The sequence below is a fragment of the Anomalospiza imberbis genome, chromosome 3, assembly GCF_031753505.1.
Source record: "Anomalospiza imberbis isolate Cuckoo-Finch-1a 21T00152 chromosome 3, ASM3175350v1, whole genome shotgun sequence".
NCBI classification, from domain to species: domain Eukaryota; kingdom Metazoa; phylum Chordata; class Aves; order Passeriformes; family Viduidae; genus Anomalospiza; species Anomalospiza imberbis.
Window position 1 is genome coordinate 86,109,076 of NC_089683.1, and position 14,458 is coordinate 86,123,533.

At 43.2% G+C, this 14,458-nt stretch overlaps 2 protein-coding genes and 1 long non-coding RNA gene across 3 annotated transcripts in view; 1 reads left to right on the forward strand and 2 right to left on the reverse strand.

The window, feature by feature from the left end:
- RBKS (ribokinase) overlaps positions 1–6,084 on the forward strand; it is a 72,816-nt gene extending 66,732 nt beyond the window's left edge. The window contains exon 8 of the mRNA XM_068185530.1: positions 4,852–6,084. Within this exon, the coding sequence (XP_068041631.1) occupies positions 4,852–5,025 (174 nt within the window). The 3' untranslated portion in view covers positions 5,026–6,084. The remainder of the gene's footprint in view (positions 1–4,851) is intronic.
- MRPL33 (mitochondrial ribosomal protein L33) lies at positions 6,009–12,250 on the reverse strand. The gene is made up of 4 exons (XM_068185532.1): positions 12,118–12,250; positions 11,107–11,125; positions 8,423–8,529; positions 6,009–6,323 (listed from the first exon to the last, which is right to left on the reverse strand). Exons 1-4 carry the CDS (start codon positions 12,137–12,139, stop codon positions 6,274–6,276), a joined length of 198 nt encoding a protein of 65 aa, XP_068041633.1. The 5' UTR covers positions 12,140–12,250; the 3' UTR covers positions 6,009–6,273.
- LOC137471320 (uncharacterized) lies at positions 10,112–11,096 on the reverse strand. Its single transcript, XR_010997525.1, has 2 exons — positions 10,712–11,096; positions 10,112–10,591 (listed from the first exon to the last, which is right to left on the reverse strand). It is a non-coding gene; the product is annotated as an uncharacterized lncRNA (long non-coding RNA).
- Positions 12,251–14,458: the final 2,208 nt, after the last annotated feature.

A 14,458-nucleotide genomic window follows, 5' to 3' on the forward strand; every position in this document is an offset into this window, starting at 1 on the left:
ATTTCCCTAAGTCGGGTCTGTTTTGCCTGTGATGGTGATTGCTGCCTGCCCTTATTCCAATTTACTAGCCTTTTGTTCTATTTTCTGTCCCTTGTTCAACTGAATAGAGTAGCAGAACTGTGGCAGAGTAACTTTGGTGGGCACCTGATATCCATCCAGGGTCACCCCACCACACACTGTCATCAAAGGATATTTTATTCCCTGAGCATTTCAGCTGAAATTGTCCCTTAGATGAGACATAGACCCAAATGGCACAAGACTATCTGAATATATCAGAAGGCTGTAAATGTTTCTCCAGTTCCACTAGTAACCTTTCATCAAGGCACAGCCCAGGGATTCTTGTAGGGAGACATAGGCTTTTCCCACTTGTGAGCAATGGATAGTGAGTGCTTTTGCTGACAGCTATGTTACGTAGGGCTAATTTGCAGTTCAGGTACAGAGTAGGCAGAGGTACAGCAAGGAATGTTGAGCAGATGTGACAGAGCGATAACATCCTTAGCATAATCCAGCATCACACAGTTGTGGAGCGCTATAAATACAGCAGGAATTCTCCAAGGCCCAATTCCTTCAACAGAATTGGACGTCAATTCATTGCCATGGATGTAGGTTGCACTAAATCAGCATAATCCTAAGGTTTTATTTATTTTTGCAATTTTGTGAATGCTCCTTGGAGGCTGTAAGCATCATTGTGAACAATGTTACTGGTTCTATATAATGAGGTAGTTTTTGACAGCTTTTTGATTGATGTTTTGATTTATTCACTACATGAAGAATTCATCATTACAGGCAAAACATTTCTCTTGTACTGCTGTACAACATCCTTTTCAGGCGTTTCTTTGGGCCTTTGGGTAACGTGCTCTTAAAATGTATTTAATGGAATGAATCCATGTTAATAGCCAGACTGCACAAGGACTGTAACTTCTTAAAAATCACCTGAGAAAAGTTTTCTGAGATTCACTAACAACATCTGGTTTCAGGAGCCAGAACCCTATTATGTTCCACAGTTGCTGCTGCTCTTGCCCAGGAGAACAGGCAAAAGCCCAGGAGGAGCAAAGGCTGAGCAAAAGATTGCCCTGGAACAAGGCAGTGCAACTGCTGCCTCTCTGTGAACTGCAGCTTTTGGCCTCTTGGCCTCCACATTTTTTTGGTGAGCAAGTCATCTTATTGTATAAGGGAAATGTGTCCTAATAGTCTGTGCGTGATGGATTGGAAAAGGCTTTACATGCTGAAAAGGCTGTTGAACAATATAGTTTCCACTTACAAAGCACTTTCCTTAAAAAGCTTCTCAGGACAGCATCGTGTAAAAACAGTTATACTAAAGTTGTGAACCAGCTTCTGACAAATCAGGACTAACAAAATCTAAGGTATAAACAGAAGTGTTTTCATGGGTTTTCTCTTCTCTAGAGGTACAGAATCTCAATCAGTGCTGGATTGTAAGAAACAAAAATGCCCTTTTCCAGACACAGAGGAAAACGAGGACTTAACAGACTAGTGGCACAGAATATAAATAGGTTTTCAAAACTGGTTCAAAACTGTACAAATTAGTCAAAACCATTACATTTGTATTTAAGAATGAGCCACAGCATATCAGGCAATTTAAAAATCCAATTCTTTATTTTATTTCAAACAAACCAGCATCTCCTGCTTTACAGAAATGTTAAATACATTATACTTCCATAATTATGGAATGAATTGTCTCCAGGTACTCAAGGATATGAGGATTATCTCAAAGTCTGCAGTGTATTGGAATTCCCAGAAGATGAATGCTGAAGAATGTAAAATATTTCATATTCTGTATTTATATTTTGTCAGTGGGGACTCTCAATGCACCTTACTGGTCATTTTCAAATTAATTTCTTTTTGTGAAGTAGATTAGAATTATTTTTCTTAGAGCAGTTTTGAAACAGCTAAATGTAAATCTTCTATTTGCTATTCCAGTGTTTGTGTAATCTTGATTTTACTCTGAGCCTGTTCCTTCTAGTGCTCTGTGCAAACCTTTTCTGAATCTACCAAACCCAATGTAGTTTAATCCACAATACCAAAGAAGGAAGGCCTGTTTCTGTAAGCCAAAAATAGTTCTTACTGCAGTTAACCTTGCAGCTGAACCAGTTGTGCTACTGCTCTTTTAGTCATGTTTGATCAGTCACGTCTGCACAGACCAGAAGCAAGGCTGAGCAGCGTATCTACATAATCAGTCTGCTGCATGACGCTGTTCTCAGTGCAGCAGCTCCTCTATTGAAAGCACCTCCCTCACAAAACATTCACTTACCAACAACTGAAATTAGGATATCCTTTGGGTCTGTGATAGCTGGGCTTTGCAGATACTGACTGCTTCAGTCTATGCATGGGAAGTGAGGATTTCAGAAAAAGTTTACTGGTATCAAATCCTTCTGTATATTCTCCAATCACCCTGTAATCTTTTCTCTTGCAAAAAAAATGCTAGGGGGCCTTTTTCTATTCTGGATGGCAGTCTGCTGTTCTCTCCCTTTTCTACTTTCAGAGCCATTTATCATTGTTCAGCCATGCTAAAAGGGAGATCCCAGCCATTTCACAACCTCAGAGCATCACCCATGAGCAGAGAGCCACAGTAACATTGCAGGGAGAACTTACACTCCATCTCACTGGCACACAGACCTGGGTAACACGTGGTTAGTCTTTTCCTGTAGCCAACAAGCAATTATTAAAGAAAAAATAGTATAAAAACAGTATTCTGCTCCATGCTGCTGCCAGGTAACAGTTTATGCCACTTGACATCAGATATTCTGAGTATTACTCATTAAAATATTTGGCTACTTCTATTTCCCAGTGATCACTGTAAAAAATGTTCTTCCTGCTAGAGCTACAGCAGAACAGATCTGCATGCTGAAATCCTACTCCTGTCTGTAACAAAAGCATCAAAATAGCTTTAATAATTAATCATGCAGTGATTAGATTACAAACTCTGAAGTGGGATAGAGATTTTTATATTATGCATCAGACAAAGACACTGGCAATGCTTAACTAGCAGTCACCTGCTCGTGCTCCACCTGCCATTGTGGGAACACTCTGGAAACCAGAAGGGAGACAAAGGCCCAACAGAAATTGATAAAAACCTTCACCTGCCCCTGGTATATTCAGGAATACAGAACTGTTTAAACAGGTGCTGCTACAGCTGCATGCAGGGGTACCGCTTTGCTTATTAACTTGTCATTTGCCAGACCATGCTCTCCATTGTATCCTGATAGAAGACAGCATTCAAACTCCAGGCCAAGCAAAAGTTAAGCTGGCAATGCAAAGTTTAAAAAAGTTTGCTGGCAATGCAAAGTTAAAAAAAGTTAAGCTTTTCCAATGCAAACAGCCACTGTGGCAGGGCTGGGCAAGGAGAGGCCAGGCCTGGGGTAGGGCCCCTATCCTGTGCTCACCCCTGTTAGGGTCCCTTGCAGTGCCCACACAGCTCTGCCCTGTCAGCTGCTTGCAACATTAGAAACAAATTTCTGTGGAAGTGGCATTGTTTTGCCAAAATGATATTATATGCAGCTGATCTCAGGGCAAGTAAGAGTATCAGACTGAGGAACACTAGTATTGAAAATTGGAATATTACTTCCTAGTCATAACTTCCATTAGAAATTTTGCTGAGCTGTTTTGACAATTTTTCCAGGCCCTTTGCTCTTGTCACATGACTCTTGGGCCTATTTATTACAACTACAGAGGCAAAATCCCTCAGGGGAAGTAGTCCATATGCTGGATCTGGAATGAAATAAGATAATACTACTGTGTCTAGTTTAATGCCTTCACTGGTATAAAAGTATGATTTAAAAAAAGGGACCTTAGGACCAGTTTTATGGTACCAACAAGAACTGGTATTAGTCTAGCCTTAGAAATCAAGACAGTTTTAGAGGAGGAGAGGGAAAGAACACTGTGAACTAAAACGAGCAAATCAAGTTAAACACAAGCATCAATCAAGTTAAATTTTGCCAGTTGCTGGGACACGTCACAGCACTGAACAGCTAAACAACAGTTATTGTTAAGAAGCGCTTGGGAGGCAAACAGCTGTCACTCCCTGCTGACCAGAGCACAACCAGTGGTATCTGGGCAGAAGGGTCAGAGCAAGCTGGGGTGTGGCTGGTGCCCATGTGGGACAGATGTACTCCATGCCTCCCGAGGGCTCCCACGGGGCACACAGGGCATGGCTTGGGAACAATGGGTAGCTCAAGAGAGCCATGGCTGCCAGAGCTCCCGGTGAATGTCACGACTCATCCTCCATGGTCAAACTCAGTGCAGGTGGCAAAGCTTGCCCCAGGAAAAAGAGCGATTTATGTGATAGATACAATGTTAGTTTTTAATGACAGTGGGACCTTTTTAATAAACAACAGCTAAGTTCTGGAAGTGTCAAAACATATCCTTCTGCAACTAGGAATTTACAGACACCACAAGCCACATGGCTTATTCCCCCCCACCCTTTTCTCTGCCCCTTCTACCACTGACCTTTATAAAAAATGGAAGTTAAATAAGAGAAAAATAGCTTTAATGAAACATCCAGGTTGAGAAATCAAATCAGACACTCCAGCAACAGGAAGTTTCAAAAGCAATGTTTATACCAACTTGCTGAACTGTGGCATGCTTGCTTTGCTTTTTCTTTAAGTTTTAAGCCATATTATAGTGTGCACCTTGACTCAGCAGCTGGGCACAAGGATAATACTGTAGCATTAGTTTAACTTTGCAAAATTTCCTGGGCATAGAAAAGTGTATTGAACTCAACCCCTGAACAATTTCCTGACCCCTGTAATCAGTGCTACAACTTGTGTCTTTCCGGTAAAGGCATCTGAATTGTTTCCCTGTGCAAATACACTTAAGCTTGTTATTTTATTCTAGGGCGCTGGAGACAGTTTTGTGGGAGCACTGGCATTCTACCTGGCCTACTATCCCAAGTTATCCATGGAGGAAATGATCAGGAAGTCTAACTGCGTTGCATCAGTGAGCGTCCAAGCACCGGGGACACAGTCTTCATATCCTTACAGGAAGGACTTGCCTCAGGACCTTTTCTAATTGATTGTCTAGCTTGCTGTACTGATTTTATCTCATACCAGACAGCATTATTCTCCTGACTGCACTGAGGTTCTCCTCTGCTGACTGGAAAGGCCAGCAGTCTCTTTGCTCCTTATTTCAGGAATCTAGTGTGTTCCTGTTCTGTAGCAGTAAGATGGGGTGCAGGTGGTGGGTCTTTCAAACACAGCTCAGCAGGTCTCTCTGGCCCCACACAACCCTGTGGCCATACCACACAGTGTACTCTACCAAACTACATGAAGTTTACAGCAAAGCACCTTGAGGGTAATTGGCTCCTGACAGTATTTGTACTTGATTTTATCAGAACTGCTTTTGTGAAATGGCAGCACATGAAGCAGAGCATTAGCTTTGAGACTACAACTTCAGTGCTCAAACACCAGAGCCAGTGTTTGGCTCACAACAAAGCCATGTATATCGAGCCTGGGCCCGCCTGTGCCCATGTGCCTCAGGTGTGGCACTGCACTCTGTGCTTCCCCACACTCAGGAAGGTCCCTCCAGCTGCTAATAGGTCAGAACTGTTACTGAGGTTGACTCTGAAAAATGTTTCTATCCACATTGCTCTGAACACAGGCAAGCTAATTAAGGAAAAAAAAAACTTACAAGAACATCAGAGAACTACCTTGTCTGTCTTCTTCATGTTTGACAAGAACCCAGGAATGAAAAATCCATCTTACTAGCCTGGCTGAAAATAATACAGGCCTTTAACCATGTTAATAGCTTATTCAAAAACTCATTTAGGTTCCCATTCCTTCTTTCCTCAGAAGAAGCTGGTGCATCATTACCCCTACAAGTAATGACACCAGCTCATGGTCACAACTGTTGAATCTGTGGCTGGTAGGTAGAAAAACTTGCAATCCTGCCATTGAATTCCTGCTGTGGAAAATGTTAATTTTTATTGCTTTATAAAACAATAGTTCCTTTGAAGATTGCAACCTCTTTCACAATAGAATACACAGACAATGAGATTTGCTATTTAATTTTTTTTAATTGAGCACTGTAAAAATAACTCAAAAGATAAATAAATGTTACTGTGATGATCTATGTCCAGACATTAAGAATTTTCTCTCTCTACATTGTTTTAGTCACAATGGCCTTCAAATCACAGGAGACGGTGATCCCAGTTAATTTCCCTTCTTTTCAGCCCATGTTGCTGGATTTCTGAATCAGTGTTCACCCCATCCTCCCCCTAGACCATCCTTTTCTCATGTATAAATCAAGTCCAGTCATTGTTCACACAGAACGGATTTTTCTCTTCTCTGTGAAGAGAACACGTTGTTTTGCTACAGGGGTAAAAAAAGAGAAAAAAGAATCCGTTAAGAAGCCTGAAGTGTTAAAATTCAATTCAACCAGCCCACGTTCCTTTTCTCCTGGCTGCCTTCACTGCTTAAATGAGTGTGGAGCAACTGACTGGCACAGCACTGTTGTTAACCAACTCCTGAAGGAGTTTTGTGGTGCTTTCACTTTACCACATGTAATTTTTAGTTCCTAAGATGTCCACTTTACCTCTGTGAGAATAAGTGTCAGAATGCAAGTGACTGAAAACACTCAACAGCTGCTCTGTGTGACTATTCTGAGTCACAGCTGTTCAATGTAGGGACAAAAAGAGGTTCTTTCTTGCTTTCTACTACTCTTCAACTCCAGAGCCCAAACAACTACAAATGATGAGTTGGATCCAGTTGGCCTCACAGACTGACTGAGAAGTTAACCAATAGTCCTGTGGATCTCTCAGCGAGCCACAAACTGGCCGTAACCACAATGCCTGATGCAGGTGTTTGCAAAAAAAACCCTACAGGGTCAGGTTAAGCATAGTCAATACATTAATTAAAAACAAAAATTACAAAATAAAGCAAAGCAAAGCTTTAAAATGCCATCTGAAAATCAACAGTTTGGTTAGTTTCATTATATGAATTCCTTTGAACGCTACACAAGAGTGATCCACACAACAAAATCTCTTCTTCCACAAAAAAGTTTCATTTTAAGAAATACTGTAGATAGTACAGATTCTGTTGCTGCAGTTGAGAGGTAGTGAAACTTGGGCAATCCTGCCACTGCTTCACTAAAAAGCTTCATTCTGTGGACATCCCAGGTTTCTGAGAAGTAGAAAACATAGGTGAAAACACATGCCAAGTGAAAATGCTTCCAAACATATTCCTGATGTGAGTTGTTATCTAGACTCAAATTTACTTCCCTTCACACATGTAACACTTTCTCACATCAATTTCTCACTTGCATTCTACTACAGGCTACAAAGATCAAAGCTTTCTTCAGCAACCTACTACATGTTCTGAGTTCTGTTGCAAAACTTCTGGAGGATCACTCTGCACAATGTTTCAATGCAATAATTGATTTTTCTTATTCAAGAATATAATCCCAGAGATCTCTGATTCCCCTTCTCTGTTGAAATGAAAAGGAAACCCACAACCTCTGTCACCTTTGAAAACTGCATATTGCTTCTTTGGTGGTTTCTCTCACCTCTCAAAGCTCCTGTACTGTTACTTCTGAGAATGAAAAGGTAGTTGTCTAACAAGAATGTTTTAAGAAAAAATAAGCTTGAATCATATAACTACTGGCCATGCACTACCTACTTAGAGCTGCTTAATAAATTTCTTATATTCTACAACTTTAAATAATCCTTTTTTGCATTAGCTACACCATGTTATTTCTACTATGGTTTGGTTTAAATTCTAAATTTACCCACATTAAGCTTTTTAACATTAAATTCAGCTTTTTAATGCAAGCAACAGAAACTTGAACCCTTAGTCACATTTCAAAAAGCAAAAGACAGTGTGGCAAGTGCTATAACCTGTCCAACATATCAGATTCTTAAACTGAGAAAATCTGCAAGGACCAGGGCAACGTAAAAGAATCCACTAACTGCCATCTGGAGTGTGATATCATTTGTGGAATAGGAAGAATCTGTGCCTATTTCTTTAGAAGAAAAAGTCCATTTTGTAAGAGGTGGTTAAAATTTCTGGTCTAGAGCTCCCATGGCAGCTTAACAGAACACTTCTGTTGATGCATACTTTGTGCCTGCTTGTTGGAGGTAGCAAAGTCTAGCAAACCACACAAAGAAACAGAATGAAAGAACTCCTGTGTCACTTGACTTCGCCAGTGACGTGTGGCATGGCTGTCATCAAAGTCTCTGATGTATCAGGCAAGTCATTACTTTGTTTCACTGCCACAATCTGTAAAATGAGGGTAACATTTACTTCCCACTGGAATGCCATGAAGAACAGCAAGCGTACAGTCATTTGAGTATGAAACACGTTATGATGTATTCTGCTTAGATGGGAAAAAATCCTGTTGCAGTCAAATCTTTTCTCCCACAGAGTCAGAGAAGCTCACACAAAGCACACTGACTTCTTTCCCGAGCTCTTACCGATGGGATCGTATCTCAGCAAGACCAGTTTTTCCTGCAGTCGGAGTCTCCTGATGTTGAAGCAGTAGCCTGTCTCCGCAGCACTCTTCATCCTCACCAGAATGTATCTAAAGTCACAAGGGATGTCTCTGTGTCAGTGCACAGGCACTCAGTGAGGGCCCACGACATCTGCCAGGGCATGGACCAGTGGACAAGCTTTCAGCATGCGCAGTTTGGCACAATCACATAAGACACTTCATTTCGACTTCAGGGATGGGAGTATCAAAACTATGTATGCTTAACTTTTAACACAGAGAAACACTAAACCATAAGCTCCAGGATCAAATTTAAGTAAATAATTCCTCAATAGGATACAAGCCTAGAGAGAAGTAGCTCCTCCAAAAAACAGTGAGGTGAGAAGAATAAAAACAGGAGAGAAAAAAAGAAGTTAGGAAAATCAGCATACAGTTGAGTCACTATGGCTTAAATACTAATGGCAAGAGAGGAAGGATGATGGTAGTTAAAGATGTTCAGGCTGTAGATAACACTCGATCACAGACTATCACTTCCTCATGCAGAGAGGAAGCTAAGCAGATAGGCTGGCACAAGAGACATGCAAAAGGAGAAGCAGAACCCCTTGGTACCATCCATCCTGCTAGAGATACAAAGCTTGATATTAACCCAGCCATGGGAACCCCCTTCTCCACTGGAAGGCTCTTGGTTTGCGGGGCAGGCTGGCAGCAACTGCGGTGTCCTGGGAGCAGGAGACTGAGGAAAGTGCTCCACACATGCAGTCTGGAAGTATGCCAAGACCCAAGCAACTTCCCGGTCAGAGGGCATCTTCTGAATTTTCAAAAAAAAATGTAAAATCCTTTAACCAGTCTGTAAATTACATCTTTCTCTTCCATTTCAATGAAGAGATGAATACATTTCAGTTCACTTTCCATTTTCCTGTATTTTCCTGTTTCTAACACAAAATGGTCTGTCAAAGTTAACCTGTTTTTCCTCACTTGTACAGCTCTGATCAGTGTACTTCCTTATGCTCTTCCTTTTCAGCTTTGCAATCTAATTTACTATTGAGTTCAAAATAAAGAGAAAGACACTGGATTCCTGCAGACAACTGACCGAGCATATCCTTGGGATTATCCCTGGTTGTTATCCTCTCCTGTACACTACTGCAGGTGTGCTGTGAAGCTTCAGAAACCACAAAGACTCCTTTCCCTATATCTCACTCACTTCCTCAAAGCCTCTGTGCAGTTTCCCCTTTGGGAATCAGTGGCATCAGTGTGGCCAGGCCTTGAAATTCTTGTGCACCACACATTTGAGGCCAAACCCATTCCAAACAATACTTTTGCTCAGAAAAATTACTCCCCTGTGAAGGAATGTAACAAGGAACAGAGGCAGAAACCACTAGAAAGCTGTTGGAGCATAGGAAGAAACCCAAAGACAGTGGAGAAGGATAAATAATATAAGAACATATTCCTGGAGTGCATATGGGACTGTAAAAAAACAGAAAGAAATATTGGGATAAAAAATAAAAGGGAGTGTGTGGTAGAAATCCCTACAGTAACATTAGTAACACCATTTAAAAAAGCTACTTTTTCACCTTGCAGAAACCTCCTGGTTTGCTGTGTTTTTTTTTATGAACAGCTAACAGTAGAACAATGAGATGTCAAACTGCTCTCTGTCAGGTACATACTTGGGAAGTGCTTTCCTAATTTAAATGCCTGACAATTGTGCAGAAATTCTGTAACAGAAGAATCTGCTCAAATGTGGCTAGTGGTTGGTACTGGCTTTGCTGGGGGCAGATTCTTAAAAAAAACCAAAATACAGAAAATGTACCAAAGGCCATAGATCCCAGGCCTGTGTGGTATCAAGTATAATACACTCACATAGAATGCAACTTCTGGGAATGGGAAGATAGGAATGTGTTCACATGAATGTTCCAGTTCAGCCTCTTGGATTTGTCTTGCTCATTTTCTTACAAAGAGCATTTTGGATCTAAGTCAGTTTCTCCACATGATCTTGTTTCCTTGTGCCCACATTGTAAGAGAACTGGTGTGGTCAAAGTACATATTCCTTTCTTTCCAATCCTTAACACAAGTCAGAGGACTGTGACTAGTTTTCTTCCAGAGCCCTCTAACATCTCTGCTGAGCTGGACTACAGAGCAAACTAAGATGCTCAGAGCACTGACTGCACCCTATCCACTCCTCACATACCAACTCAGGAATATGCTCAGCTTAGGAAGTGTTCTGCACTTTGGCTATGGGAAGGCTTCACAGCACCTGCCCAAAGTCCACACCACAGACAACCAAGACCCACGCTGTACCTTAGTTTACTCTCCTCAGCTAAAAAGGTGTGACAGGTGAATAACAGGAAAAATACTTGGATAATTTACAACCTCTAATCACAGAGCACAGAGGTGTGCTCCCCCCACACAGGGTGCTTTGGAGATTACTGCTGAGCTCAATGTGACAGCCCATGGGACAAAACCTGCCTTTGCTGCAAGTTCAGAACCCATGGGAGTTTCACACCATTCTGTACTTACCTGTGAGAAGACACACACAGAATGGCTGAGAGGAGGCAGCTAGACTCAAGGACTGAAATTCTCTCAGCTATATTAAAAATATCTAGAGAAGCTTAATACTTTGTAAAGATACAACTTAACAGTAATCAAAAACTGATGAGGGAAACCATCACTTACTTAGATTTGCTCTTGGCCACTGGGGTTTTTTTTTTCAGCATGAAGAAGAGAAAAACAGAAGAAACAGTTACCATTTTATCTTGCTTCCTTTATATGCAACATACAAAGATTAAGCGTGTTCCATGGCCTGACTTTGCTAAAGCACCAGAGAGACAGTGTGAAGAGCTTTATTGTCACGATAAAGCACATGCTGTTAGTTCCCTGCTGTTTCTGCCATCATATCACCTTTACAAGTGTCTGTGCAAATGCAGTGCTCAGCATGACAGGCAGCACTGGTTGCATTCTCCAGATGTTCTCAGTAACTTTTCAGCTTCAGTGCCAAGTATGAATTCTCTGGGTAAATGTGAAGCTAAGACAGGTGTGAGGAGCACTGCTGGTGGAAACTGCGGTCCCAGTCTCCTGGACTTGTTTCTACCCACTCCAGTTTCGGTTCCTGCTGTGGTGCCAACACAAGGGTTTGCATGGCCACAGGTGCAGAGCAGGGAGCCCTTCTCAACTGAGCCCGACCTTCCCACGGGCCTGGTTTGGGGTTCGCTGATCTAACCCACAGCACAGCATGGAACAGGCTGAATTATTTTTCTATCAGCTCACTGAATTTAAAGTAATCATAAATCTGCAGCACAAATTTAAACCCCCACTAAAATTTAAAAAAAAAAAAAAAAAAAAAAAAAAAAAAAAAAAAAAAAAAAAGCTCATCTATATTGTGTCGGTGCAAGTCTTGTTTAGGTCACACTGCGCTTCTTCCGGGGCACGCCGGGAGGCCCCGCGGCCGAAGGAGGGGAAGAGCCGGGAAGGGCCGGGAAGGTCGCGCCGCCGGGGCCGACTGGCCGCCCCGCTCCCAAGGCCACGGCCACGGCCGCCACGGCCACGGCCGCCACCGCCACCGCCACGGCCGCCACCACCGCCACGGCCGCCACCGCCGCCACCACCGCCACGGCCGCCGCCACCACCGCCACGGCCGCCGCCACCACCGCCGCCGCCGCCCGGCCCCGCCGCGCCCGCGCCACTCACAGGCTACCGCCGTCAGGAACATCGTGCCGGGCCCGCAGCCGCTCCGCCCCTTCCGCCGCCACAACCGCGTCCGGGGCGCGGGGCCGGACCGGCGGGGCCGCGCCGCCCCGGGGAGGGGCTGGCAGCGCTGCCGTCCCCGTGCCTTTGGCTGTGTCAGCGCTAGGGAGCCAGGCCTGGGAAATCCAGGATGCTGTTTTGGTAGGGCTGGTGGTATCCTGGGCTGCATCCAGCACAACCTGTGGCCAGCAGGTCGAGGGAGGTGATCCTGCCCCTCTGTTCGGCCCGGGTGAGGCCACATCTGGAGTTCTGTGTCCAGTTCTGGGCTCCTCAGTACAAGAGAGACACGGAGCTGTTGGATGAAGGGACTGGAGCATCCCTCTTATGAATAAAGGCTGTGGGAGCTGGACCTATTGAGAAGAGAAGAGAAGAGAAGAGAAGAGAAGAGAAGAGAAGAGAAGAGAAGAGAAGAGAAGAGAAGAGAAGAGAAGAGAAGAGAAGAGAAGAGAAGAGAAGAGAAGAGAAGAGAAGAGAGAAGGAAGAGAGAGAAGAGAGAGAGGGGGTCTCACTAGTGCATATAAATAACTCAAAGGCAGTTGGGCGCCAAAAGGATGGTGCCCAGTGACAGGACAAGGTGCAGTGGCCATAAAATAAAACAAAAGAAGTTCCACCTCAACATGAGGAAGAATTTCTCTGCATTGAGTGTCAGAGGACTGGAGCAGGCTGCCCAGGGATGTTGTGGAGGCTCCCTCTCTGGAGACATTCAAAATCCACCTGGACAAGGGATGTATTCCTTCCTGAGTGATCTGCTCTAGGTGGCCCTGCCTTGGCAAGGGGTTGGACTAAATGGTTTCCAGAGGTCCCTCCAAACCCTGACAATTCTGTAATTCTGTGATCTCCCCATGCAGGCCTATCCCGGCACATGCCAGCAGCCTGTCTGTGTGTCTGGCAGTGGCTCATGGCAGCAGGGCCAGTGCAGAAGGGGACATGCCCGGCCGAGATGGCCCCACAGTCTGTGCCCTCTGGCTGGCAGCACATCGGGGTTCTGTCCCACTGCATGGAATCATACAGAGGTTTGGCTCGGAAGGGACCTTAAAGATCATCTTGTCCCAACTCCCTACCGTGAGCAGGGACACCTCCCACTAGACCAGGTTGCTCAGAGCCCCAACCAGCCTGCACATGGCTGTGTCATGTTGCGCTTCTCATCAACTAAAACCCCCAAGTCCTTCTCCTCAGGGCTGCTTTCAATCTATTCTCTCATCCTCCAGTGCATTTTAGGCATTGGAATAGGTTGCCCAGGGAGATGATGGAGTCACCATCCCTGGAGGTGTTTAAGAGGTGTCTGGATGTGGTGCAGGGGGATGATTTAGTGATTTAGGGGTTACAGTGATAGTGCTGGGTTGATGAGATAGTCTTACAGGTCTCTTCCAACCCCAATGAAATGCTATGATCTGCTAACCTCTGCCTGCCTTTGTTATCTTTTTTATAAAAAGGGGGGTGCTGCTATGCTGTCAAAGTCCCCAAATCATTAGGCAACTAAATCTATCAGTGTTCATGAGATACTGTACAAAAGCCATGGGCAGGGAGGCTCAAGGCCGGCACCAAAGCAAGTCTTCATATTCCTCTGACCCATTAGATAATGAATATATTACCCTCTGAAAAATTTGCAGGTCTATGGCTTACCCTGCTTCCATCAGTTAGGTGAACTGTTATTGATGAAATTCAAGTTCTTGAATATTTAGCAATTACTAAGTCAATAAAAATATCAGTTTGACATATTTAGATGAAAAACAAGACTTAGAATGTACAATAACATGCAGTTAATTTTATATTCTATGGCATGAAAACAAGAGGCTGACCCTATAAAAGACTGGAGCAAAATGACATCTCCAGGAAAGCATTGCTACTTGTGTCAAGTGTTCACTTGATATGTTGTTCCTTTATTCAATTCAATTATTTCCAAATACCTCCTCTTAATGATACAACATTTCAGTCTTTACTATGTGGCCTTCAGAAGTATAAATCTAGTAGTTACATAATTTGCCCATGAATATCAGAGTGAAAACTTGAAAACATTCAAGATGATAAAATGTGAGTGCTGTAAGACTCCTTCTCTTTGATCTGCATTATTGCCTCAGTCAGAGCACAGACTGAAAAGGAATGGGATTGCCAACCTCCTGACTTCACTGCCAGGAATATAAATCAACATTAAAGATGATTTCTAAATGAAATAGCAAGTTAAATGTGTGTAGAAATACATCATCAAATAAAGATTACTGCCTCTTTTTAAACCTCTTGCTTGTTGGCAAAAAGAAAACTGTTCCAGTGACATTTTCTCTGTTCT

What these genes read in the sequence shown, in the direction of transcription:
- MRPL33 (XM_068185532.1), bottom strand. Translation starts at nt 12,139, where the DNA reads ATGTTCCTGACGGCGGTAGCCT. An exon ending in GCTGAGATACGATCCCATCG is followed by an intron (nt 6,324 to 8,422) that starts GTAAGAGCTCGG and finishes TTACCCCTGTAG; the next exon opens with CAAAACAACGTGTTCTCTTC.